Below are 25,797 nucleotides of genomic sequence, written 5' to 3' on the forward strand. Positions count from 1 at the left end.
GGCTTCAGTGGCATTGCAAGTGTGGCTGCCTCAGTGCCATTTTCGTAAACTTTACTTGGGAATGGACAAATGTGGCTCAACACACGGAGACGAGAAGATGCAACCTGAGCCAGCAGAACGTGGCCCTGGAAGAGGCTTTCTTCTTCAGTTCCAAACCACACATACTTGTGCAGTTAACAAATGCAGCAGGGGATACTGGCCCACAGCATTCATGCTGAGGCCAGAGGCTCTGCTGTCCTCCGCCCTCCCCTCTCCCCCACCCCCACCTGCCTTCCCAGGAACTGTGAGACTGCATGGAAATTTCAGGGAAAAGGTAGGTGGCTGCCTTCTTGGAACGCCTGCACACGCCAACAGGGAGAGGAACTTGGAAGTATTTTAATCTCAAGGAACTCAAGTGGGGGGGAGGGGGTTCCCTATAAATAAAATCATGTTCAAATAAACACAGAAAGGAGCCAATATTTCCTGTAAGGCCACTTTTCAGATGGATTACTGGAAGGAATATTCTTTCACAGTTTTATGGCTTACTTTGCTATCATCTGCTTGAAATTTGGGTCGGTTAAAACATAGATGCTAAGATCTAAGCCTTCCCTTGGATGAAATATTACAAAGGAAGCAGAAAGTCTCATTCCAAGAGCAGACTCAGAGGCAGAGCGCCTGGACTCCTGGGTTCTACTGCTGGCTCGGTCCCTGGGCTCAGGTCAGCTCTCGGTCAGAATCTCACTTCTAATCCCTTCAAATCATTTGTTAGTCCCTGTTGTCTAAACAGTGGGGAAAAACCCTGAGTAACACCCCTGGATCCTGTTCAATCAACTGGGATGGTTGGAGATGGTTACAACTCACTTCCAAGAAATCAGGGTGATTTATCCCTTGGGAGAACTAGTATGTTCCTAAGAGATCACAGTGTCATCAGAACAAACCCTTGAGGCACTCAAATGTTTCTCCACCTGCAAAAACCTCTCTGCTCCTTTAATGTGACTTCAAAAATAGTATCACTCAGCATTTTATAGTTCTTTACAACATCCACATTAAAATAACTCTGGTTGGGTTTCAAACCTCTGAGAGAGAATAAATAGGTATTTTTATCCCCAGTTCAGAGAGGAAAAAACTGAGGCTTCAAGGGGGCTCAGAGGCTTGACCAAGGGCCCAAAACTGGTAGGGAAGGGGGTTGGGACCCAGTGCTATTGTTTTCCAGGTTAAGGGATCTTTTCTCTCTAACACATGGCTCCTCATTAATAACCATATGGTTCCATCTAGACAAATGGACCAAGGGAAATGGGTTCCAGAGTTCCAGAAGAATCTGTAATGTCTTTCAGTGCAATGAAGGGTGGAGGGCCAAGTTTCTCTGAGGCCCTAAGTTAGCATGGGTCTAGAGCATGGTACTGTGGCCATGATTCTCTCACTACTGGCTCCTCCAGGAACAGAGAAGAGAGGCAGCAGTTCAACGTCCCCTCTGAACTTCCATGCCCAAGGGCCCATGGCTACCTGGCTGCTCCTCACTTATCACTAGAGCTTTGGTTTCTAGGAGGAGTGAGTGACTAGAAGATAGCTGTTCTGGGCAATTCAATTGGACTGGCCAACTAACTGCTATCTGCTTTGAGGCAAAGCACACAGGTTCCCTGTCCCCCATTACCTGGGAGGTGACTGTTCCTTCTCTTTACCTGGCCAGGTCACACTTTTACGTTAGGCTTCACCTCAAGTATCACTTCCCTAGATATGCCTTTCTTGACCCCATTTACCACACATGAGTAAGCCTCTTTCGACTCTTTGCCTCCTCTAATTATACAGTCCCACAGCACTCTGTAAATTTCCTGTGTCATTTATCACAATTTTAGCAAATAATTACTCCTATGATTATTTGTTTTATGTTTGCTACCCTGCTTGACTGTAAGTCCTCTGAGACTAGGCTCAGCCTTGCATTCTGCTATATTCCCAGCCTTCAGTTTTCAGGCAATTTTCAATCAATATTTACTCATCAAAACAATGAATGAGTGATACATACACGCCACTAACACTAAATAGAACCGTCTGCAATCAAGCTAGACAACTGGCAAAAATGACACCACCACCTTTCTGCAGCAAGCATTTTGTGCCTTTCTTGACCTCCTAAAAAGAATGTGAAACTTCATCAAGCTTTCCAAACTGACACTGTATAAAATGCAAGTGATTTCTTTCTGGTCAACATCATGAGAATTCGCAGCACAAAATAATGTTTCTAAATTTAACACATATACCTCGGACTCTTTCGGAAACAAATCACTCTGTCCCTTGACCACTCTAGGATTTTAAGGATAAGAATGGGTCTTCTGGAATTATTCAGGGCCTTCCACTTAACTTGGGCTTCATTGGGTCTTACTGTCCTAACAAAGAACTGGACAGAGACTTTTTGGGCTTCGGGCAAATATGGAGAAACTAACTGGAAAATCCTTCTGAAGCCTCCCTCCTGCCCCCTTCCCCAGCTTCCTACATCCTTTGAGAGATACTCAAGGATTGTTTCAGCCTTGTGTCTGAGAATAGACTGTAACTTCACTAAAGGACTAAACTCCACAGATCCTTTTTTTAAGGAGCAGCTGTTTCCAGATGGAAGACATTCTAGCTGAACACATGACGTGGTCCCCGTCTACAATCTGAAGCATTTCCCCTAGTGCAGTAATGTGTCATCAGTAAGGCTTCCTGGTGACAGAAAATGGATTCATTTTAATTGGGGACGATTTCACTTCAAATCCTATTTGAAGGAGCGACAGGGTGTGGACGTGGCCCAGGCCCTGGGCGTTCTAAGGGCCTACTAACCCACTCAGGGGATATCTATTAACCAGGCAGCAGCAAAATCTTCTGGGCTTAAGTGGAGTCCAGCTTGGCTGGGAACTGTAACATTCATTACACCCTCTGTTGATAAGATCCCCAATTAGTCACTCTGGACAAGGGAGGCTAAAATCGGCCACTAACATGAATAGCAAAGTTATAGTGGTTGGAGTCTATGGGATTTGGAACTGTGTGGGCTGTCACTGATTTCCTGTCTCAGCTGGGGTCAAGGCAAGACGGCATCCCACAGAAGAACTGCCAGCTTCCTTGGGAAGTTTCTCTGTAAGGTTGGGGGACCGGCTGGCACTTTCAAATGGAGGGAGAACTAAGAAGGGACAGACTACATGTGGTGAACTGCAACTGTTGGATTCTCCAACCATGCCACAGGGCCTTGGAGCAAGACACAGCCCAAGTTTTCTTAACGGGTGTTTGGAGGGGTCTACTCAGTTTGGTGAACAGGGGATGTGTGTAAGGATGCCACTGTGTTTCTGATTAGTCTAATTAAAAAAAAAATCACACACACACATACACATCCAGTATATGCAGGTATAGATAGATAGATACAGATATATAGAAAATTATGCCAGATGTTTATACTTCATTTTCATGTATTTGTATTAGGCAGGTCAGAAATTTTAGTTACGTGTATTCAGTTTTTTAAAAATCATTTCATTAAGGCAGAAAGTGTATGATCAAACATATCACTATGGCTCAGCAGAAGCAGCAGACCGGGGATGGAAATTGCAAAAGCCACTCCCCCCACAACCACTGACCTGGGGCCACTAAGGGTGGCTGTGTCTCTCACCGCCTGGGCTGTTTCTGATGCAAAATCCAGGGCGCCTGCCACTGGCTTGGTGACAGTGCCAACAAGCCCTTTCCCAAGGCCAGATATGAAACCGCTGACACCCCCTTCTGTTTTCACACCTTCCACGGTTGAGGTTATAACACTGGTCAGTCCACCAATGATACCTAGCAAAAGAGACAAGGGCTGTGGTAACCTGGCCAAGGACAAAAGCAAAAGCATTTAAAGGCAAACCCCTCAATTTCATGCACCTGGCGAGGCAGACATATGGGCATCATGCCAACCTCCTGACAGGCAACAGGGAGGCCCATCAAGATGGGGCGGCAGCAGGTGTGCCCTCGGAGCTGAGAGTCAGAGAACATGCATCACACGTCAGTGAGAAGGACAGCGTGTTTCAGTTTTGAAAAAACAAAGGAAAGTGAAGAGATTACCAGTGACTACTTTTTAATTCCAGAGCTTGAATAGCTTATGGGCAATCAGGAAAGGGTGCAGACAGAGGATTAAATCAACGGACCAGCAAATTGGGCCCTTGGGGAAAGTTGGGATCCTCTAAAATGTAAGGTGGAGCAAGAACCAAATATAAATCCTCAGTTTTCAAAGAATACTATTTGACTAGCCAGCACCACCGGAGAAGGCAATGGCACCCCACTCCAGTACTCTTGCCTGGAAAATCCCATGGACAGGGGAGCCTGGTGGGCTGCAGTCCATGGGGTCGCTAGGAGTCGGACATGACCGAGCGACTTCACTTTCACGCATTGGAGAAGGAAATGGCAACCCACTCCAGTACTCTTGCCTGGAAAATCCCATGGACAGGGGAGCCTGGTGGGCTGCCATCTAAGCGGTCGCACAGAGTTGGACACGACTGAAGTGACTTAGCAGCAGCAGCAGCACCACTGAATGCCTGAAATGGGGTCAAAACTCCTTCCTGAACACGTTGCTGAAACAGGTGCATGCAATCGGAGTCGAGGGTGAAGCTTGGATGAAGGGTATCCCCAAGGCTGCCAGTGTCAGCTGGAACCCTAGATGCCATCAGTTCAAAAGATTGACCGAGGTCAAAAAGACATTCCAAACATTTTGAAAGGTGATGGCAGTGACCTTAAAGAGCCTCCCAAGTGGCCAGAAGTTGGCAGAGGCTGGAGAGGACGCAGGCATTGCTAGGAAGAATCGTCTCCAGGATTTGTGCCAGGGACACTCACAGATGTTTACCCTTTGATGGAGGGGGTATGAGGACACTCTCTCTAGACTCTTCAGCTCTAGTGAGACAAATTGGTATAGGAAGTTCCTTGGGTGAGAATATACTAACAATTCACGGCATTTCTTCTGGATTCTGGGTCCACTTGCTCCAGTGAGGCAACAGGCCTTTCCCAAAGTTTGGAACAAAGCTCATGGCAGAGTCAGAACATGACTGAACCTGGGTTGAGTGGGGCCGACAGGGGGAACTGAGCCTGACTCTCAGTTTAAAAACCTGGTTTAAAAACCAAGGAGACGGTTTTGATTCTGGTTCTTGTTATCGTTTAAGGGTTGTTTTTTGTTTTGTTTTTTCATCAGGAGGAAGGATCTCACTCTACTGCTTTCATACATCCCAGAGCTTAATGGGTCCCCCTTGGAGGAGGCCACTGGTTCTTGGTCTCAGACTGGCCCGAATGGCTTCTGGAGGTGTTGCACATATTATCTGAAGGATCCCTGGCTTGGAGGGATTTTGCTACTGTGAACCACTCACTCATTTTCTCAGCACACTGGAACACCCATCTAAACAGTGAGGACAGGCATGGTTTCTCTCTGCATCTCAAGGATGCTGGATAGATAAAGACAAGTACACATAGCAAAGCACTTTATATTCATTAAAAAAATAAAGTCTTAAAATTGTCTGGTGCACTATCATTACAGTGACTAGAAACAATGATTAAATCTTTAACCCCAAAAGACTGCCCAACAATCAACTTTTAAAGTCCATAAACAGATCAATTTCAGCCAAAGTTCACTGCTAGCTTGATGTCTCCTTGGGGGCTGCTTGCTTTCCAGCTGGGCAGAGGCATTTTGATCCAAACCTTATCATTAGGAAACTTGATAAACAAAAACGAAGAAAAATATGATTTTTTACTAGGTATATTCCTTGTTTTTCCTCCAATTGTTACTGAGAGCTTCAGACTATTCCTAAGAATCTGGTACAAGCAGTTCAACCGACAACCATCACTAAGCACGAGCTGTACACCAGGTGCCGTGTGAGGCACTGCAGGTATAAAGGTGACCACGAGAGGGTCTTTATCCTCTCCTTGCCCTCAAAGCCTATCAGGGAAGCAAGACACACACAGCTGGCTACACACACAACTCAGACTGCCAGGTCTGCTCTAATCAACACTGATTCTAACTGGGGACAGTGGAGCTGCGCAAACCTCATCTGAGTGGGGACTTGCAGGTAGAGAACGATTTTGATGGGCAAGGAAGTGCGGCTGGGGAGGGGAGGGCAGAAGAAACATGAGTGAGCAAGGACTCGGGGGCATGTCTGGAGAGCAGGATATAAGTCTGGGTTGCTGAAATACAGTGTGGCTGCGGACAGTGGTGGGAAGAGCTGGCTGGGTCTACTTGCCTAGGGTCCTTCAACGTCATGCAGAGAAGGTACTGACGCAACAGATGAGTCAGACTGAAACGTTAAAAATCAGAACCATAAGCAAGTTCAGAGACATTCATGCTGTGTTCCACATCTCTTGGGCACATAAATCTACAATCCCTATGAATGTGCATTTATGACTCAAAAACATCTGGGCCACAAACCTGGCAGCCAATTCACATTTCACTACCTCTGGAAGGAATAATCAGTGAGCAGAAGGCAAGTCTTGAAGCAGTAGTCCTGTGTTCTAAAAAGGGGTTTGGACACTTACATCCTAGGACACTTGGGAGACAGAAGCCAGAGAACAAGAAGGAACTGCAATGTGTACAACATTTTGAAAATGAATGAAGAGTTCTCACAGGCTGTAACATTTTGACCCAAGGAGGACAGAACCAGAGAGCCTGGAAGCATTCAGGCACACTCAGATACCAAGCCATCATTTCTTCTTGCAATTGGATAAGCAAAAGGCACCTCCAGGGAGCTGAGGCAGAAGAGCCCCCTGTCTACAGCCTGATATCACATGACTCACCATGAGCCAGGCCATGGATGCCAGCTACAAGGTGTTCGCCACTCGTGGCCGCATGGTATCTGATGTACTCCCGCTCCGACTGGTGGCGATTATCCATCGTCTTCCCTAAGCCATCTGATAATGTCCCCGCAAACTGGAATGAATACAAAACAGAAGGAAACAAGTTTTAAAGCCTCAGCACTCTTTTTTTTTTTTTTTAACTGTTTTTATTATTTTAAATAAAATACCTTCCCTTGTTCCTAACTGGGATTCAGTAAATACTGAATGACAGAGAGAGAGAGAGATTAATTGCTTAATTACATGTAGTGTGTGTCCCAGAAGAATATTTTCAAGCACTGGACATATAACGAATTGTAGGACATTTACACTGGTGGGCATAAGGTTTTTAAATAACTACTAAACTTCCATAATCATATTTACTTTTCACAATCCTATTGCAAACTTACAGAAAGACTAAAGGTGTAACAAAATGGCCTGGGGGAGGAGAGGGGAACTTTGGGATTCCATAATGGTGTGGATGGCTTCCCTGGTGGCTCAGTAGTGAAGAATCTGCCTGCAATGCAGGAGACGGGTTTGATCCCTGGGTCGGGAAGATCCCCTGGAGAAGGAAATGGCAACCCACTCTGGTATTCTTGCCTGGGAAATCCCATGGACAGAGGAGCCTGGCAGGCTACACTCCATGGGGTCACAAAAGAGTTGGATACGACTTAGTGACTAAACAACGACAACTCCACTGATAAGGACAGAGGCTGTTTGCTCTAAGGATCAGTGGGATTCAAAATAAAAATGTGGCAAATTGTTGCTTGAGGATTTGACATCCACATTTTAAGAGAGATCAACTGCCCCAAAGTAATGCCTTTTTTTCCACTTATTCCACAATTACTGAATGCCCAGTCCCATCTGTCAAGAGGAAAACAAAGTCTAGGGAAAGGTGAACAGGGGTAGATCACCTTTCTTATGAAGTGGCAGACTTGAACTCATGATTTCAAATGCAAAATCCTTCTCCACAAATCAGAGTGAGATTTTATTTATCCTGGCATACTTTACCCAGAGAACTGTCTCACCCATCAAAGCTGGATAAAAAGGACATAAAACTCTGTTTTGTCACAAGACAATCTGAAAAGGTTTAAAGTGACAGTTAATAAACCACAGGGTACTTATCCTCATCATTCAGGCATAAAAAAGGAAGGATATCAAATATATAATGAAGCTTCACGGGAAGGATCTACCAAAACAAGTGGTTTAAGTGCCAATGACCCAGGACTAACCTTTTAGAAAACTCACAGGAATGTTATTTAGATATAAAGCTCAGAGGAAAGGCTCGAGGCAAACAGCCTGACATGAGGACGCAGTACACTGGCCTCCTGGCCACCACAAGGCCACTGCATTCTGGTTTGGCGAGGTGGGGCACACAGATCTGCCCTGGAAGCCATCAATCCTGAGGCTTCTGACACTGAGAAATGAGGGAAGGTGAGTTCTGGGCACAGGAGAGACCAGAGGAAGAAGCAGCGATTCCACGTAAAGCAATGGTTCCTGGAGCAAGATCTGACTGCTCTTTCTCCTTGTACTCTTTTGTTTTTGAATTTTTACAATGTTGTGTTGGTTTCTGCAGTACCACAACATGAATCAGCCAGAATTATACATATATCGCCCCCCTCCTCTCCCAACGTCCTACCCCTCCAGGTCACCACGAGCGCACCAGGCTGGGCTCCCCGTGTTACAGAGCAACCTCTCACCAACTACCCATTTCACACACGACAGCGCATACATGTTGATACTACCTTCTCCATTTGTCCACTCTCTCCCTTCCGCACTGTGTCCACAAGCCCGTTCTCTACATCTATGTCTCCATTCATCCCCTGCAAACAGGTTCATGTATGGAATGGAGAAACGGTATGGATGAACTCCTTGCACTCTTGACCAAAAGCTTTTATGACCTCATGGACTTTTCCGGAGATGCAACCTCTGTCATGACTGATTTCTGCCTCACCTTCCCTGTCACTCCCTGTCTAATTAGAGAGCTGAAGTTAATGAAAAGTAATTTTACACTTTCCTTTAGGACAGAGACACTGTGGGATTTCTTATTAAGTGGGGATTTTCTCCAGCGACCCCACTTAGAACCACTGTGAGCCATAAGCTCGAGGGTCTGGCCAAACCAGATTCTAGTCTCAACCATTCTGGTAGCCACGTGACCCTGAGCCAGGGGCCTGACCGCTGTGCCTCCCTCCCAGGATCTGTAGGAGGGAGATAGTCCTGATGCTGTCCTGTGGCTGACAGGATCAGTGACAGTTGCTCAGGGTATGGAATCTGGTCAGCACTCTTACTGTTATCAGGTTATTATTAGTCAGCTACTAGTCCAAGGAGGAACATCCCACACTGTCTAAAGAAAGCCTTTCAAACATTTAGAATGATGGTCACTTGCGCGAGAATTTAACATTGAAAGGAAAAAACCGAAACTCTCTTCCCAGCAGATAAACACCAGCCTCCAAAGTGAATTTTTGGAGTGGTACCATCTATAAAATTAGAGTGTTGGACTTGGTGGTTTCCAAAATCCTTTCCAGCTCTGACAGTCTGTGATCTATGATCCAAGTTAGGATGTCTTTATTAAGCACTTACTCTGGGCCCAGCACAGATTTAGGTCCTGCTAAGGAGGCAAGCGAATAGCGGCCTTGGACCTACTCTCAAAAGTGACAGTCTCATTAGGAAGACAACAGTTCTACACGTGACACGGCCAGCAACAAGAACCTGGAACAAAAACTCTTTGCACTTGGGAATTGAGAGAGGAGAGAGAAATGTGACCCTTGTTTTGGAGCGCATTCTTGCTATCTTCTGGAATTACAGAGGTTGCCAGTGGTCTTCACTCAGGGTCTGGACAAAAATGTCTCTCCCTGATGTCACAGAAGAAGGAAAGAATGGTTCAACTCTGACTTTCCTAAAAAGAGAGATCTTCCTGGAAGAGATAGTAAGTTAAGGTCCTGTCTACATATTTCTGGCAGCTGACTTAGAAGTTAAAAACCCCATAATACTTTCCCCCCTTAGAGAATGTGGGGTAATAATCTAGGCAAATAGCCCAATACCAACCCCTTTCCCTTAACTGTCCCCCATCCTCCAATAAAACAAGTATAATAGCCAAGATTTATGAGGGAGGCTATGTCAAAGCTTAACTGCCAATTGATTCTGTTGCAGCAGCCTTGGCAACCCTAGCACCAACTGGCCTGGGGTGTTCTCTGTACAGAAACACCACATTGACCCCAGAAGGGTGGGACAAGATGACCTAAGAGATCCCTTCCTCCCTCTAAATGTTGGATTCTTCCCTGTGCTTCTCAGGAGCCTTACCACTGCCATGGAAAGGTGCCTATACTCTGCACACTCCAGGGCTTCCATCTGAATGTCCATTTCTCTATTAAAAAACCACTGTGCAGGCCAGCTGGGCTTGTCCTTTGTCACTTGTGAATGGACAGAAAGGATACAAAGAGATTTTATTAACAGGAAATGACTACCAAAGTCTTCACCCCTAGAAATATGATGTTGAGAACTCAGAAAACTTGTGCCATTGTAGGAATCCATGATCTGACCAAACCCATACTGATGAGAGCTTAATAAGATTTTGCAGGGAGAAACATTTATAGGAACTAAACTGAAGCCAGCCAGATGAAGGATCAAAGGCTGGGCTTTGGGCCAGTCCACTGGTCTTCTGAGAGTCGAATCCACGGCACCACAAAGCTTGTGGCCTTCTCCCACTGTGGGAGCACTGAGTCACCCTTAATTCCATCTCTCATTCCCCACCTCGGTGGGAAAGTAAATCACACCCTATATCTCATTTCTCCCTAAAAGACAGGGTGAGGACACATGGGCTGGAGAGGGAGGAAATTGCAGTGGGCACTCTTTATGGGTGCCCTCTGGAACTGGTCTTTTCTGAGGCTGGGAAGTACTGTTTCATCCATGTCCTTGACTTTGAAAATGACCATTCAAACAGAGCAGAGATGCCCATGAGAGCTACAACATAACGTAGGAGTGACTGGTGTAGGAAATCTTTCACTGCCCGCCCCAGCTCTGCCTCCACATTTTAAAAAGAAAAGCCAGACACATTGAAAATTGAATTCACGTTGAAACTTTTTCATTGATGATGCTTCAAATGGAAATGAAGTCTTGGTGGCAGATACTCGGACAAAGGAAAACTCCAAGGAGGCAGGTATATGGCATAAAGACAGGACATTCACACCTGAGTTTGAATTCTGTGACATTTAATAGCTGTGAGACCATGGATGAGTAACTTCACCTCTGTGAGCCTCTCTGTCTCCTCATCTTCAAATGGGAATGAGAATAGCCATCTACGAGGATACAGCAAGGATTAGATAAAACATGTAAAGCACTTAGCACAGAGCCTAATACATGGAACACTAAATAAAAACAGTACTGAGTTATCTGAACTTCAATTTCTTCCTATGCAAAATGGGTATAATCAGATTCTACAGGGCTGTCGTAAGGATTAAATGAGACTGTGCTCGCACTTTAACTCCATCCAGTATAAACTACACCTCAACACCAGAAGGGGCATTTGCAAGGACTCAGAGGTAAAGAATCTGCCTGCAATGCAGGAGAAGTGGGTTCAATCCCTAGGTTGGGAAGATCCCCTGGAGAAGGAAATGGTAACCACTCCAGTATTCTTTCCAGCCTAGAAAATCTCATGGACAGAGGAGCCTGGAAGGCTACAGTCCATGGGGTTGCAAAGGAGTCAGATAAGACTTAGTGACTGAACAACAACAGGCCAATATAGCTCATTTGGTAGCAATTTGAAGTCCACAAAAAACTTAAGGCTACACGCGAATACTGTTCTGTTGCTCTGCTGTGCTGTGCTTAGTCGTTCAGTCATACCTGACTCTTTATGACCCCGTGGACTTTAGCCTTGCCAGGCTCCTCTGTCCATGGGAATTCTCCAGGCAAGAATTCTCGAGTGGGTTGCCATACCCTCCTCCAGGGGATCTTCCCAACCCAGGGATCGAATCCAGGTCTCCTATGTTGCAGGTGGATTCTTTACCAGTTGAGCTACCAGGATACTGTCCTAGCTAAAATCAAAGATTCCGAACGAATAGGATGTCCTTGAGAAAAGCTGCTATGACCCTTGCGAAGACGACAATGATTCCCCCCATCTTTCACTGAAGGATGCTCCAGCACAAGCCACATCTGTGAATTCTGACAAGCCCCAAACCACTAATTTCTACACAGCCATATTTTCACCAGGGCGGGTAAAAATCTCAGAAGCACTTCAAGATGCCAGTTCTATAGAGTAGCTGACACAGACACACGGCACGTCAATATCCCACCTTTCAAAAATAACCCCACTGTCTCCAGCAATGGAGCCACAACAAATTAGCCTGCATTTGGGGCTGGGCTCAGAAAAGTTGATTTTATAAAACTGAAATTCAAGTAGATGCTGGAATGATGCAAGAGAACAAATTCACACTGTGTCCCTCTGTTTCGTCCTATCAGCATTCCTGTCCCTTTCAGGAGGCTCAGCAAGCAGGGGATGCCAAGGATATTTGGCCAGTGTAACAGGAGCCAGGGCTTGAATTTCTCCCCCTGCTCTGGGGTTTTTCTTTCACAGTTATTTACCTAATGGAAATTTCCTCTTCAGTATCCTTGCTCCACTGAGTAATTGCTGGTAACAACATCTTTCTTGTCACCAGGGCCAATGTGACCACGTATAATAGGAAAGGGGAGAGAAGTGACAGGAGTCTGTGTGTGAGTGAGGGTTGGGCCTTCTTTCAGCATCAGGTTGTACAGCCACAGGTCTCAGCCACCATCCCAGCTCCAACTCTGATCAGCATTGCCTGCCACAAGTTAGGCTGGACCGTGGAAATCTAGAGCCCAGTATATCATGCCTGGAGGAAGGCTGCCATGACATGGTCACAAGGCAGAGGCGAACAGGTCAAGTTCTTACTCTGCCACTTACTAAACATACATGTTGGTGCAAGGCTTTCTGGAACCTCAGCTTGGTTCTGCAAAAAGCTAGTCTAAAGGGTTACTTTGAAGGGTTAAGGAGATAATGCAAAGTGTTTGGCACGGAGTCTGGCACACAGGAGGTCATCACTTTTTACAAGTTTCTTACAAGCAATCTGGAGGCTTAAACTTCAGAGTCATTTTTGACTCTGCCAGAATACTAGCAGGAAAACCACCTTCAAGTCATGTAAGATTGTAAGTCACTTCAAAATTAAGGTCTTCACATACTTCACTCATATTGTTAAAATATCCACAGTTAAAAACGATTCTTGGCCTGAGTTTTTCCTTGACATTGAAAAACCCTTTTGTGAGACTTGTGAATGGGGCAGAAGTAAAGGAGAAAGTGATCCAACAAGCATTAGGTGTCTGTCACTGACACAGGGTAAGAGCCAGCCCTCACTTGGCCAAATAGTGGAGAGGGTGGGCTGGGACTGGGGACTGGCATTAAAAAAAAAACAAAAAAAAGGCATCAGCGAAGCTGAGGTTTGGCAAGAAAGAGGTATTTCTGGACCCCAGATCTCTACCTACTAAAAGTGGGGCGGCTTTGTCTACTTTCAGTTCTATTGGGTTATGATTATGTGTAGCCCTTAAGGCAAAAAGAGAAAGGGGAAAGAATCCAGAAAAGAGACCCTGAATAAGAAAGACATTTTAAAGTTGGGGCTGGCATGCTACTCCAGTTAACATGCTTAAGCCAATGACCTTGGGTTTTGGGGGGGGGGGGGATGGGGAGACGGGCGCGAGCTCTGGAGATCTAAAGGCCCTCCTACCCTAAGACATACACCATGTTGCTATTTCATGGGTAAGCACTTATCAGGCAACAGATACTCCTTTTCAGTTAAGAAACAGAGTTATCCAAAGCCACCCAGAATTATCTCAGCACACAAGGCCTAAACATAAGCAACAAAGTCAGACCTCAAGACTGTCCTGGTTCTTAACTGGCCCGAGACACACGCCTGCTGCTGCTGAACTGGCAAGTCTTTTCCGGCTCTTCCGCAACTCTGACCCAGTTGTGAACTCAGAGGTTGTTTCAGATTAATCTAGATGCTCGGAGTGGATCGGAGCACTCTCACATAATAGGATTTTGCTTTTTCTTTACAAAGGATCAGGAGAGTTTATTACAAGGCTAAAAGCAGAGAAATAAGAATACCACAGGTAGCATCAGGAAAACTGATTTTCAATAACAGACAAGTGTTATGTCTGTCAAGTCCAACTTTCCCTGGTTTTTCCTACATCAATCATATCGGCAGGATGAATCTCTAAACCCAGCTGTGGGTGGGATGGCATCACAGCTTTAGCCCTCCATCAGCCAGGCCTTGTCACAGGCTTCCTCCGAGAAGGGGTGGAGGACTGTACCGAGGAGCCAGGCATCAGTTCATCTACTGCTGAAAATCACTTGAAGTACACATGGAGGGAAGCCAGGGCTGGGTTTCCCTACAGTTAGTGCTAGTCAAGGGGAATACGCCTTGGAATGGGCCATGAGGTCTCCATCTGCCACGCCGACAAAGTTTTTCAATCTGTGCAAATGGCCCACACCTCAGTACTGAACCAAGAGAGAGATTGTGACATAGGGGAAAAAAATCTCTCCAAGGTGGGCACTCCATAATAGCTGACTTGGCAGATAAATTATTTCAACACCAGGAAAGCACACAGGTTTTGGGTAGCAAGGATCCCAACTCTGTCACTAGTGTCAGCTGGGTGAGTGTGAGCAAAACACATACTCTCTTTATGGATCAGTGTCTTCATCAATAAAACAGGGAGGACACTGCCCACGTGGTTGCTGGGTTAATCCAAAGATACCTTCGTTTTCAAAGTACATGGTGGGGGGTGGGGAAGAAACACAAATCAATGTGTAAATGGCAAGGATTATTAATGCAAATCCAATTCTTTCTTCTAATGCACACTCCACTCCCCCTTCCTCCCCAGCTGAACCCTGCATGTCTCATCCTGTGATATAGAAGTCACCTTATACCCGTTATGGAACAATGGAAAGCATCAAGAAGTCAATTATAAATAGACTAAAACCTCAAAATGCATAAAGTCAGAAACAGAACATTTCATAATAGAAAAGAAGCTAGAGCTTATCTCATTCCCAGTTACAAGGACTTCATTCTTGTAAAGTACTTTGTATTTCAAATGAATAGATATATTCTCTTTAAAGCCAAAAGCTTGGGAAGAAAGGAGTTGGGTGACATCCTTGAGGACAATACCAGATGCTAGGCACCAGTAAAAGCTGAGCTTCTCACTGAAAAAGTCAGGTGTGTTTCAGGGGTTTGAAACATATTGAGATTTTTTTTTTTAAGAAAGAAATAAGTCCCCAACTGGTTTCTTCAAATAAATGAAGTTTTAAATGAGCAGAATATGCAAAGGAGAGCTTCCAACTGCTAAAAAGCATAGTGTAACTTTTAGAAATGTAAACACTGGCCAGCAATGTTAACTGGATATCAGGCACTGTTCTAAAGGTTTGACATCTATGAAATCATTTATTGGTTTAATCCTCATAATAACCCCATGAATCGGACTCTATTATTATCCAGTTGTACAGAGGAAACTGGAAAGACCCTGGATGGGGGAATGAGTGCAATAGGATATGGTAATTCAGAGGTACAAGCTTCCAGTTACAAAAAAAAAACGAGTCACAGGAATAAAATGTACAGCTTGGGGGATACAGTTGGCGATAATGTAGTATCTTTGAATGGTGACAGATGATAACTAGACTTGAATGTGATCATTTTGAAATATACAGAAATATCAAGTCCCTATGTTGTATACCAGGAACTGTGAGTCAATTATACTTCAACAACAACAAAAAACAAGCAAATCTGTGGGAGAAGAGATTAGACGTGTGTTTACCAGAAGCAGAGAGGAAGGAGAGAAGGAACTAGACAAAAGTGGTCAAAAAGTACAAAGTTTCAATTATAAAGATATGTAAGTAACAGAGATGTAACAGGATTAATATATTTAATACTGCTGGAGGATATATATATGAACCAGAGATCAAATTGCTGACATTCACTGGATCATAGAGAAAGCAAGAGAATTCTAGAAAAACATCTACTTCTGCTTCACTGACTACATGAAAGCCTTTGTATGGAACACAACAAACTGTAGAACTCTTAAAAGAGATGGGAATACCAGACAACTGACTGGTTCAAAATTGGGAGAAGAGTAAAACAAAGCTGTATATTATCACCCTTTTATTTAACTTATATGCAGAGTACATCATGCAAAATGCCAGGCTGGATGAATCACAGGCTGGAATCAAGACTGCTGGGAGTAATATCCACAACGTCAGATATGCAGATAACACCACTCTAATGGCAGAAAGTGAAGAGGAACTAAAGAGCCTCTTGATGAGGTAAGAGCACAGTGAAAAGTTTGGCTTAAAACTCAACATTCAAAAAAATATGATCATGGCATCCAGTCCCATCACTTCATGGCAAATAGAAGGGAAAAAGTGGAAGCAGTGACGGATTTTCTCTTCTTAGGTTCCAAAATCATTGCAGACAGTGACTGCAGCCAAGAAATACGAAAGTTACTGAGAAAGTAAATCTCAAGAGTTTTCATCACAAGGAAAAAATATTTTTTATTTCTTTTATTTTGTATCTATATGAGATAAGAGATGTGCACTAAATTTACCCGGTAATCACTTCATGATATATGTAATACTTAAGTGAAAAAGTGAAATCATTACGTTGTATACCTTAAACTTACATAGTGCTGCATGTCAATTATATTTCAATAAAACTGGAAGTAAAAAAAGAAAGAAACTGGAAAGACCATGATCACCTCCAACAATAGCCTGAGAAGCCGCTGGTGCTGCTAAGTCGCTTCAGTCATGTCTGACTCTGTGCGACCCCAAAGACGGCAGCCCACCAGACTCCCCCGACCCTGGGATTCTCCAGGCAAGAACACTGGAGTGGGTTGCCATTTCCTTCTCCAATGCATGAAAGTGAAAAGTGAAAGTGAAGTCGCTCAGTCGTGTCCGACTCTTAGCAACCCCATGGACTGCGGCCCACCAGACTCTTCTGTCCATGGGATTTTCCAGGCAAGAGTGCTGGAGTGGGGTGCCACTGCCTTCTCTACTAGGTATCCACATATATTTGAAACTTGATGATCTATGGAGAAAACCCAACTCTGATTTCTGTTATTTTCTCCATGGGAAATTTCTCCCTGATCACTAGGGAAAATCTTATACACACCAGATAGGTATCTTTTCTTTTCCAAGCAGTGCTGGTGACAAAGGAAGGAAGTGTAAAAGTTTCCCAAAAATGACATGTAAATCCCTGGATGTGCAAGAGGGTCAGGCTCCACTCCCCTTTCGTGATCAAACCCCAACTCTGATACCCCATCCTTTTCCATCACCCACACTTTGCCCAGCCCCTCATTTCCCCAACGCTCTCACTCAAACATCTGAAACAAGCCCCAGATAAAGAGGAGGTTCAGTGGATGTCCACTGTGTGGATCACATTACACCAAGGTCACACTGCTTGTGCACCATTTACAGCTTTGAGGAAAGACAGAAGCCAAGCTGGGATGGGGACTGGGACCACTGACTGCAAGATTTCCTGACTTCTGGAGAGGCCTGCTCTTCCACCCATCTGCTCACAGAAGGATGTACTGAAGGTGGAGTGCTAAATCGAACAGATTTGCTCCATCAGAGCTGGTCTGGTCAAGCAGATCTAACCGCAGAAAGGTTATCGCTCAGGCAAGGATGGTTTTGTTTATCAGTAACTGACATGTGGAGGTGGATGATAGGGGTGCAAAGGCAAAGGGGGCCATGGGGAGAGAAGCAGCAAAGCCCAGCCATGCTCTATTAAGAAGGGTCCATCCAGCTCGGGCTTCATGCCTCTCCATCTTTGCTTGGCTCCTCTCCAGGCCCATGTTCCCCGACCTAACCCAGCATTCACAGCGGACACCAAGGTACTTATTCTTCCAATTAACTACACTATATGGGAGTGGTGGGGGGATGGAGCCAGAGATAACAGAGGCTGACTCTTCATTCGTCAGGGAGGTCTTTCAACCTCAAGTGCGATGGATGCGAGAGAAGACCACGGATGAAGAACCAGGCGTCAGCATCTAGGAGAACATGGGGAGGTGAGCCTCTGGGAGGGGAGGAGGTGGATGCAAGCAGCTCAGCTCCAAGGTACTTCAGTCCTAGCTCACTTTTCCTGAGACCTGGCTTGATCCCAGGCTCAAATGAAAGTCCACAATAAGGTTCTTTTTACAAAACAAGCAAAGATTCCCACCCTTCAGAAGGACTAAAATTTAAAAACTGCAGTCTGGTTCCTCAGAAACCTCTGGTATTTGCCTGGGATGTCCCTTGGATTCCTCAGTGGCCTTTTAGGAGGCATTCCTAACTTTACTATCCTTCAACCCCATACACAAAAAACGACCCGGGAGAGGACACTCAGCATTCACACCCATCTACTTCCTGCAGATCTGGTGTTTTTAAAGCCCGCTGAATGAGGCATTCCCAGGTTAACAGATTTCAGGTCTAAAAAACAAGTCCTGGAATGAGGAAGAAAACACAATCCACTTAACCCGAAAGCTGCCCTTTCAAAGGTGACTTAATGGGCCTACTCTAATGTCTTGTGTTGCTTTTAAAAGAAAACCTTCAATTACGAGAAAGATAGAAAAATAGAGGCTCTGGTTCACTGTACTTTCAACATGGAAGAGAGCTAATTAACCCTTGTTTGTAAAGGAAGTTTCACCCATTTTCTTGCCTAAACAGAACTTACTCTTGAGGACTAAGCTTCCTTAAGGGTTTGTTATCATTTCAGGAGTTACAGCTGATAGGGTCTCTACCCCCCAACACACATTCCCTTCCACTGTCCATCCTCCCCCACCCTTCTACTCTGGGGCATCAGGCTCTGATCTGTGTTGAAATATAAGTCCCACTGGAAAATTCTTGCTGTTATATACCCCTCACTGCAAATGAAAAGCTCAGAACGTAAGTTCTGCAGGGAGGTACACAAGCTGGAAAATCAAAGCACTGGGCACTTGAAAGTAGAAGGAAGATGAAATATAAACCCTCTTTGGAGAAAAATAACATCAGACAGAGCCTCTAAAACTTTTCTGACATGACACCCAGCATTCAATAAAAATTACCAGATATGGAAGTCAAACAAAATGACTGAAAACTAAGAAAAAAATCCCAGACAAGATCACTCAGTAGTAATCTGGGTATTAGAGTTATTAGACACACTAATAACTTTAAAATAGTTTAACAGCTTAAGTTTAAAATAGAATGATAGTAATCTTCAAAAAATTCATAGAAAGATGGAGAATTTTACCAGGGAACTCAAATTATGATGTTAATAGATGAATGAAACCAGGAAAGTAGACAGAGGACCAAAAGAGATTAGTGAGCTAGAAAATAAGTCAGCAGAAAATAGCCAGATCAAAGCACGAAGAAAAATGGGAGCATAAGATGCATGTGGGATATGGTTTTAAAAGTCCAACTTCCATTTAACTGAAGTCACAGAAGGACAGAGTGAGAAAGGAGCAGAAGCGCTACCTGAAGTGATGCAATAATTTCCCAACATCTCTACAAATTCAATCTGTTCTACAAATCCCAGGCAGGAAAACCATATCTAGGCAATCATCATTAAAAACTAAAGACAAAGAGTCACAGGATAAAAGATATATCACCTTCAAAAGAGCAGCAGTAATACTGGCAGCTGTTTCAACAGAAATGATGGTGCATCATGGAATGATACTATTCAGAGGCTGAAAGAAACTTGCCAATCCTGAATCCTAAATTCAGTGAAAATATCTTCCAAAGAGATAGGTGAAATAAAGATCCCCTGGAGGAGGAAATGGCAAGCCACTCCAGTATTCTTGCCTGGAAAATCCCACAGACAGAGGAGCCTGGTGGGCTACAGTCCATGGGGTTGCAAAGAGTAGAACATGACTGAACAACTAAGCATATTACAAACTGAAATGATAATATTTTGGATATAATGGGCTGAGTAAAAATATTAAAAATAGCTTCATCTGTTTCTTTTGCTTTTTTAATGTGACTACTAGAACAGTTTAATTACAAGTGAGGCTCACAAATTTCAGTCAGAGGGTGCTGGTTTAGAGGCCTGACTCTCAAAATGTTTAAGGACACAGCTTATGAAATTAAAATTAAATTCAAAAGATAATCAAGTCTTAAACTTCAATAAATTCCTCAATAATCAATAATGTGTTGCAAGTAGCTGCTATTCACTTGAGCAGAAAATAACAGATGGAAGGCACTGGTTTGCATTTAGGAAGTAAGACCTCTGTTACTCAACATGGAAATATCTAGTGGGAAGGTGGCAGAAAGTTAACCATGGGACATATCCACATCAATTACTTCTCTAATCGTTCCCCTACTCTGCAGGAATGGCTCCAAGACTGAGTTTTCAACTCCAGGTCAGCCGCCATGGATGCCATTGTGTGGCCTCTCCTTGCATACAAACCTTCAGGGTTAACACTCCCGTACTCCTTTGTAGCTTTGTTTTATGAGTATCTGAACTGTCAGGTAAACATGCTGTATCTGTTTTTCTCACAAGGCTACACGGCTGCAGCATCAATGCTGAAAGGCTTGGAGTGATGCTCCAAAGACAGGGAGCCAAGAAGGTTTGGTCATCTTTGTGTTATACCACTCAGACAGCACCCTGGAACACTACTGGAGCAAAATAGAGACATGCTTTCTGTTTCTTTTCAACTCATCAGGCCTCACCCCAGTCCCACTTAACAGAAATGTTCTACTTCACTAAGACAGGAAAAAATAAAATCTCTTCCTCCCCCGGCCCCCACCATCCTGCCACCTTAAACTTAAACTGAGTACGCGAGCTGACTATTTCCTAAATCTAGACTCTTCCTCTGTGCTTCTAGAAGACCCTGTCCTGGATATTGCTCAGCCAATTCTCTGTCCTACCTTCAGTCTTTTCTGGCCTCTTCTCAGAATGACAAATACAATTGAATCTGCTCCATCTTATAAATACCTTCCTTTAGCTTTCCCTTCAAGTTATTATTCACCCATTTTCTTCCCTTTGTGGCCATATCTCTTACAGATATGGAGCTACTGCCTCTTTCTCTATTAAATGAAGGTTGTAAAGGCATGTATCTATAGAAAATAATACCAAACAGGGGTCAAAACACATAACGGCGCCCCTCAATACCCGTAAGTCTGGGCATAACTGGAAACATAAGGGAGCATGTCTAGTCACAGTTACTGAGTTTCCTCAGTGTTTCTCCCAGGTAAGTGGGAGCCCAGGCGTGTTCCTGGACTGCAGGTGTAAAAACCACGAGGCATCATCTAAGGAAGAAAAGAAACACTGCCTGGAGTTCGAGGCACAAGGCGGGAAACAAGACAGAAACAGCTCCCTGAAATGGACAGAACCCCTACCGTGTTTTTTCAGAGGGTGCCTGTGGCCTTGCTGATGGATGGGAAGGGGGGCTCTGAGAGAATCTTGAATCTCTAACCCTAACCCTCAAGGACTGCTGTTAAGTCTACCAAAGGGTCAGACAGACAGGAAAACAGGGCTTCATTGCCTTGGATGTTTCTCAATCTTCAGATAAGTGCCCCAACTTCCTATGTTAGCAAAAGAAGAGCTCCAAGTGGACTTAAGGTGAACACCTGAAGTCATGGAACAAGATGAGAAAATAAAATTGGGAGAAAACTAATTCAAGGAATTCACTGAAAGGAGCCCTTTAAACTCAAAGGGGAGAGATGTTTGCTGAAGGCACATTCAGTCCTGTGAACGTCTGGTCCACCTGTGTCCCCAAGGTGCACGACAGGGCCAGGCACTGGGCATGGATGCACACACAACAGAGTAACTCGGGAACAGACAAGTGCTCTTCCCTCGTGAGCCTGGAATGAACCCACAGGAACTCTGGGAATAAATGACCAGAAAGACTGCTCATTGGTTTGACTTGAAAGTCTGTTTTCAAAAATGTGTTCTTTTTCATCTCTCTAAGTTCTACATGCTAATCACTTTTCTTATGTTGAGGGGCACCTGGTTTCAAACTTTGCTGATAAGTTTTTAATCTGTTCTCTATATTGAATTCCAGGGTATAATAAGACTAAGGGATCCTGGCCAACCATTCTCTTTAAGGCACTTTAACGTGTTCATATAGCTGCACCTGTGCAGCTACGTTTACAGCAGTCACAGGTGAGGCTGAGACATGTAAAGGGAACCAGAGATGTTCTAGAGTCACACGTCTGGGTCAATTTTGGCTTCATTTATTGGCTTCTCAGTGCCCTATCTGTAAGCTGAGATAACATCTAACTTCTAGGGTCCCTCCGTTCACTTCCTCCTTTCATTTCTTCCCTCTTATCTACAAAAAACTTACTTTGCATCAACTATGTGCCAGGCACTGTTCTAAAGGTTGGGGATGTGGCAGTGAAGAAAACAGACAAAATCTGTGGCCCTCTTGGGATTTATAATCTAGTTGTATAGACAATAAACATTATAACTATACAAAATGAAAGCGCTAATCAATGGTAAGTGGAAAATTAAGCAGGGAGGGAGGACAAGAGGTGCTGATAGAGGGGGATGCAATTTTAGATGGAGAAGGGGCGCCAGGAAGAGCCTCACTGGCAAAGTGGCATTTGGATAAAGAAAATGTAGGTGAAGACCATGGGGTTATAGAACATTCCAGGCTGAGAACTGCTGGTGCAGAGACCTTGAGGCAGGAGTTCTGGGGGACGGCTCAGCAACAGCAGGCAGGTCAGCACGATGCAGTCGAGTCGGGTGGGAAGTGATGAGCGGGTGAAACGCGAGGTTAGAAAAGTACAGGGGAGGCCGACCACGTGTCCCTTATAAATCATGGCACAGGCTTTCATCTTCTCTGCAGAGTGAAATGGGAAGCCACTGGAGAGGCTGAGTGGAGTAAGGACCCAATCTGTGTTCCGTCTGCTGTACTGAAGTACTGAGAGCCGTGGTGAGAAGGCGGGAGGAAGGGAGGACACAGCAGCCACCACAGTAGATGGGGCAGTGCTGTGTGCTGAGATCAACAACAGGGAAGCAGCAGGCAGAAGGGGCAGTATAGCTGACAGGATGCGCTGAGTCAAGGATGACCCCAAGGTACGTGAGCCACTGAAGGAGAGGCGGATGGAGAAGAAAGCTTAAAATGCTATGAAGCACCAAGCGCTGCGCCGGGCTCATGCAAAATGACCAAATATTAGTTCTTTACATTTAAAACTTTCGGTGCTGGTTCAGAGCCCAGGCACCCAAGATGGGGTTAGTAGGCCATGTGAAAGCTAAGAAATATTTGTAGAAAGAAGAGTCAAATGAGAATATACTCAGCAGTTGGCTCTGCAGTGCTAACACCCCAATTATTGTTGCTCAGTCACTAAGTCGTGTCGACTCTTGGTGATCCCAGGGACTGCAGCATGACAGGCTTCTTGTCCTTCACTATCTCCTGGAGTTTGCTCAAACTCATGCCCATTGAGGCAGTGATGATATCTAACCACTTCATCCTCTGCCATCCACTTGTCCTTTTGCCTTCAATCTTTCCCAGCCTCAGGGTCTTTTCCAATGAGTTTGGCATCAGGTGGCCAAAGTATTGGAGGTTCAGCATCAGTCCTTCCAATGAATATTCAGGGTTGAGTGGTTAACTTCCATCAAAAGACGGAATGTGTCTCATGCTCTAATCATCTATCTGTCAGAGAGGAGGGGGAGAGATGCAGACTCTCATGTGGTGAGTGAGTGCTGGATGCAGCACCAAGTTTCCCCACTAAACAAAGATTTCATGGAAAAGAGCAACAAGCAGCAGCATTCTGTTATGTGTAAATTTCTGCAACTCCATGGAAAGTGATTCAGTCCACCCAGTCAAAGGGTACAAGAGGCAACTCACAAATGCTCAAGCTCTGAGTGATGAGGGCAGTAAAACAACCACAGAACAGGCACCAAGGTGAATCAGGAAAGACAGGAGAGTCCATTCCTGATAGACATTTTATCAGGTTTACTCAAGGAATCTTTCCTTGATCATTTTTGCCAGGCAGCTTAACCTGAGTTCAACCTCGAGAGTCAAAGACCCAATCTGTCTCCCACCCCAAGAGCCTGGCAGATGCCATCCAGGACCACAATTCTGTAGCAGCAGGGAGAACACTGAGGCCCAGAGTTCCAAGAAGTCACAGGGAGACTGATCAATCAGTGGCTCAGCTGGTAAAGAACCCACCTGCCAATGCAGGAGATGCAGGAGACTTGGGTTCAATCCCCGGTCAGGAAGATCCCCTGGAGAAGGAAATGGCAACCCACTCCTCTGTCTTTGCCTGGAGAATCCCACAGACAGAGGAATCTGGCAGGCTACAGTCCATGGGTCACAAAGAGTCAGACACGAATGAGTGCACACGGACGCACGCACGCATCAGCCTTAGTCTGAACACTGGGGCAGAAAGAGCAGCCATTCCTACCTCAAGATAAATGTCCCCTTTGAATCCCACATGAAAACCAAAACATTCCGAGTCAAAATGTGGACACTGTCATTTGCCCTGAGTGGAAACGGAAGAGGAGGGATTTCCAGAGCAAGGCCTACTGACTGGAGTGGATGGAGGCAGCGGAAGGTTGAGGGTACACACTCCTGTGTATAATGTGCTGTCGCCTCACAAATTAAGGTCATGCCTGTTTAGCTTTAAAAAAAAAAAAATGGTGAAGCAGTTTAATGGACTGATCAAATGGGGTCAGAGAAGTTAATTTCCCAAAACACAGTTTAAAAACCAGCCCACCGCCTCTCTGCCTTTCTAGCCCAGTTGTTTTAAGTGAGGTCTAAATGCCTCCTTTTCCTTTAACAAGGACCCTGAGTTGTTTGGGCTTTGGGGAGGCTGATTTTCTGCTACATCTAGATGGAGATATTAGGGTAACCGGAAATGCCAGAGGCAGTCCATGACTTAGCCCTGGACGGAGTCAGTTGGGCCAGAAAGAACAGCTTTGGCTGGATTTGCAATCTACCCGCTGTGAATGGGCTATGATTTGGTTTTAGCTCAAATTATATAAAAAACAAGTAATGTTTTTTGTTTTTTTCTGGAAGGTGTGAGGACTGTTGATTTTGTTCTTGCCCCCCTGCCAAAAGGCATAAAGATTCTACTTACACATATAAAAATACTTGCAAAAAGTTAATAGCTAAAGTTTTGTGTATGCAAATTACAGTCATATCATGACAACAATACTAGGTTTAAAGAGTGAAAAATTCAGTTAGGTCTCTTCCCCTTTAAATTCATCTATAATCAGCAAGAGGAGAGGAGGGAAAACAGAAGAAGTAAAATGGCAGGGCAGCCTTCTCGGAATAGAGGCTGACGAAGCACACACTCTCAGGTCCCAGGGGCCCGCCGCCCTGGGACTGGTGCAGCTGCTCAGTGTTCCTGGGTCCCTCCTGACTGGGCTGCCCCCCATGTTCTCCTGTGCCTGCCGCCTCCTGTCCACGTGGCCAACATCTCCTTGACTTCAAGATTCAGCGCAGCCCAGCTTCCCTGCCCTGTTGGTGCCCCACCCCCCCCAGACTTCTGCCCTGGCACCTGAACGCTTGCAGGCACACAATTCCTCCTCCAGTCTCCTGTGCTGGACTGTGACCCAGGGTGGTGGTGGGGCAGGGGGGACACACTTGTTTAATTCACGTTTGTTTCCTCTGTGCCTCATACACAGCCTTGCGTTTTTAAGCTGTTCAAAGACACTGTGAACTTACTGTGTAGACACGATAAATAACAGATTCGTTAATAGGAGGTTATGTTTTTTGCACATAAATCTGTATTTAGTCAGCTCTGGGTGTGGAGCTAGACTGAAGTTGAAATGCCTTCACTAAGTATCTCGGACAGGGTTAGAGCATTTCCTTGTTCTCAGTCACACTCTTTGGCTTGAATGCTGTAGCACCTACCAGAGCTAATCGTATGACAGACAGTACTACAGGGAAGGACTTTAAGCTGTGACTCAGGTTCTTGGCACCTCCTTGAGAATGCAGCCTAACATGGTTAATTCCTACAGATCTGACACTGCAGATGTGTCCATGAATGAAGTCCACCAGACAGGTGTGACTTTTGGACTAGGCAGGGCCAGGAGTGTAGGCTCTGAGTCAGAGAACCTGGGTCCC

General features: G+C 44.9%; 1 protein-coding gene across 10 annotated transcripts in view; it reads right to left on the reverse strand.

Moving 5' to 3' along the window:
- Positions 1–25,797, reverse strand: part of VPS13D (vacuolar protein sorting 13 homolog D) — a 272,136-nt gene that overhangs the window by 53,359 nt on the left and 192,980 nt on the right. For 9 of the 10 annotated variants that reach the window (XM_061382671.1, XM_061382670.1, XM_061382669.1 and 6 more), the window contains 2 exons: positions 6,739–6,871; positions 3,573–3,768 (listed from right to left, as the gene is read on the reverse strand). In XM_061382671.1, the coding sequence (XP_061238655.1) occupies positions 3,573–3,768; positions 6,739–6,871 (329 nt within the window). Of the gene's footprint in view, positions 1–3,572; positions 3,769–6,738; positions 6,872–10,118; positions 10,185–25,797 lie in introns of those variants that run through there. The other variant, XM_061382673.1, reaches the window with a different exon arrangement.

Source organism: Bos javanicus, chromosome 16, assembly GCF_032452875.1.
Source record: "Bos javanicus breed banteng chromosome 16, ARS-OSU_banteng_1.0, whole genome shotgun sequence".
Lineage (NCBI taxonomy): Eukaryota > Metazoa > Chordata > Mammalia > Artiodactyla > Bovidae > Bos > Bos javanicus.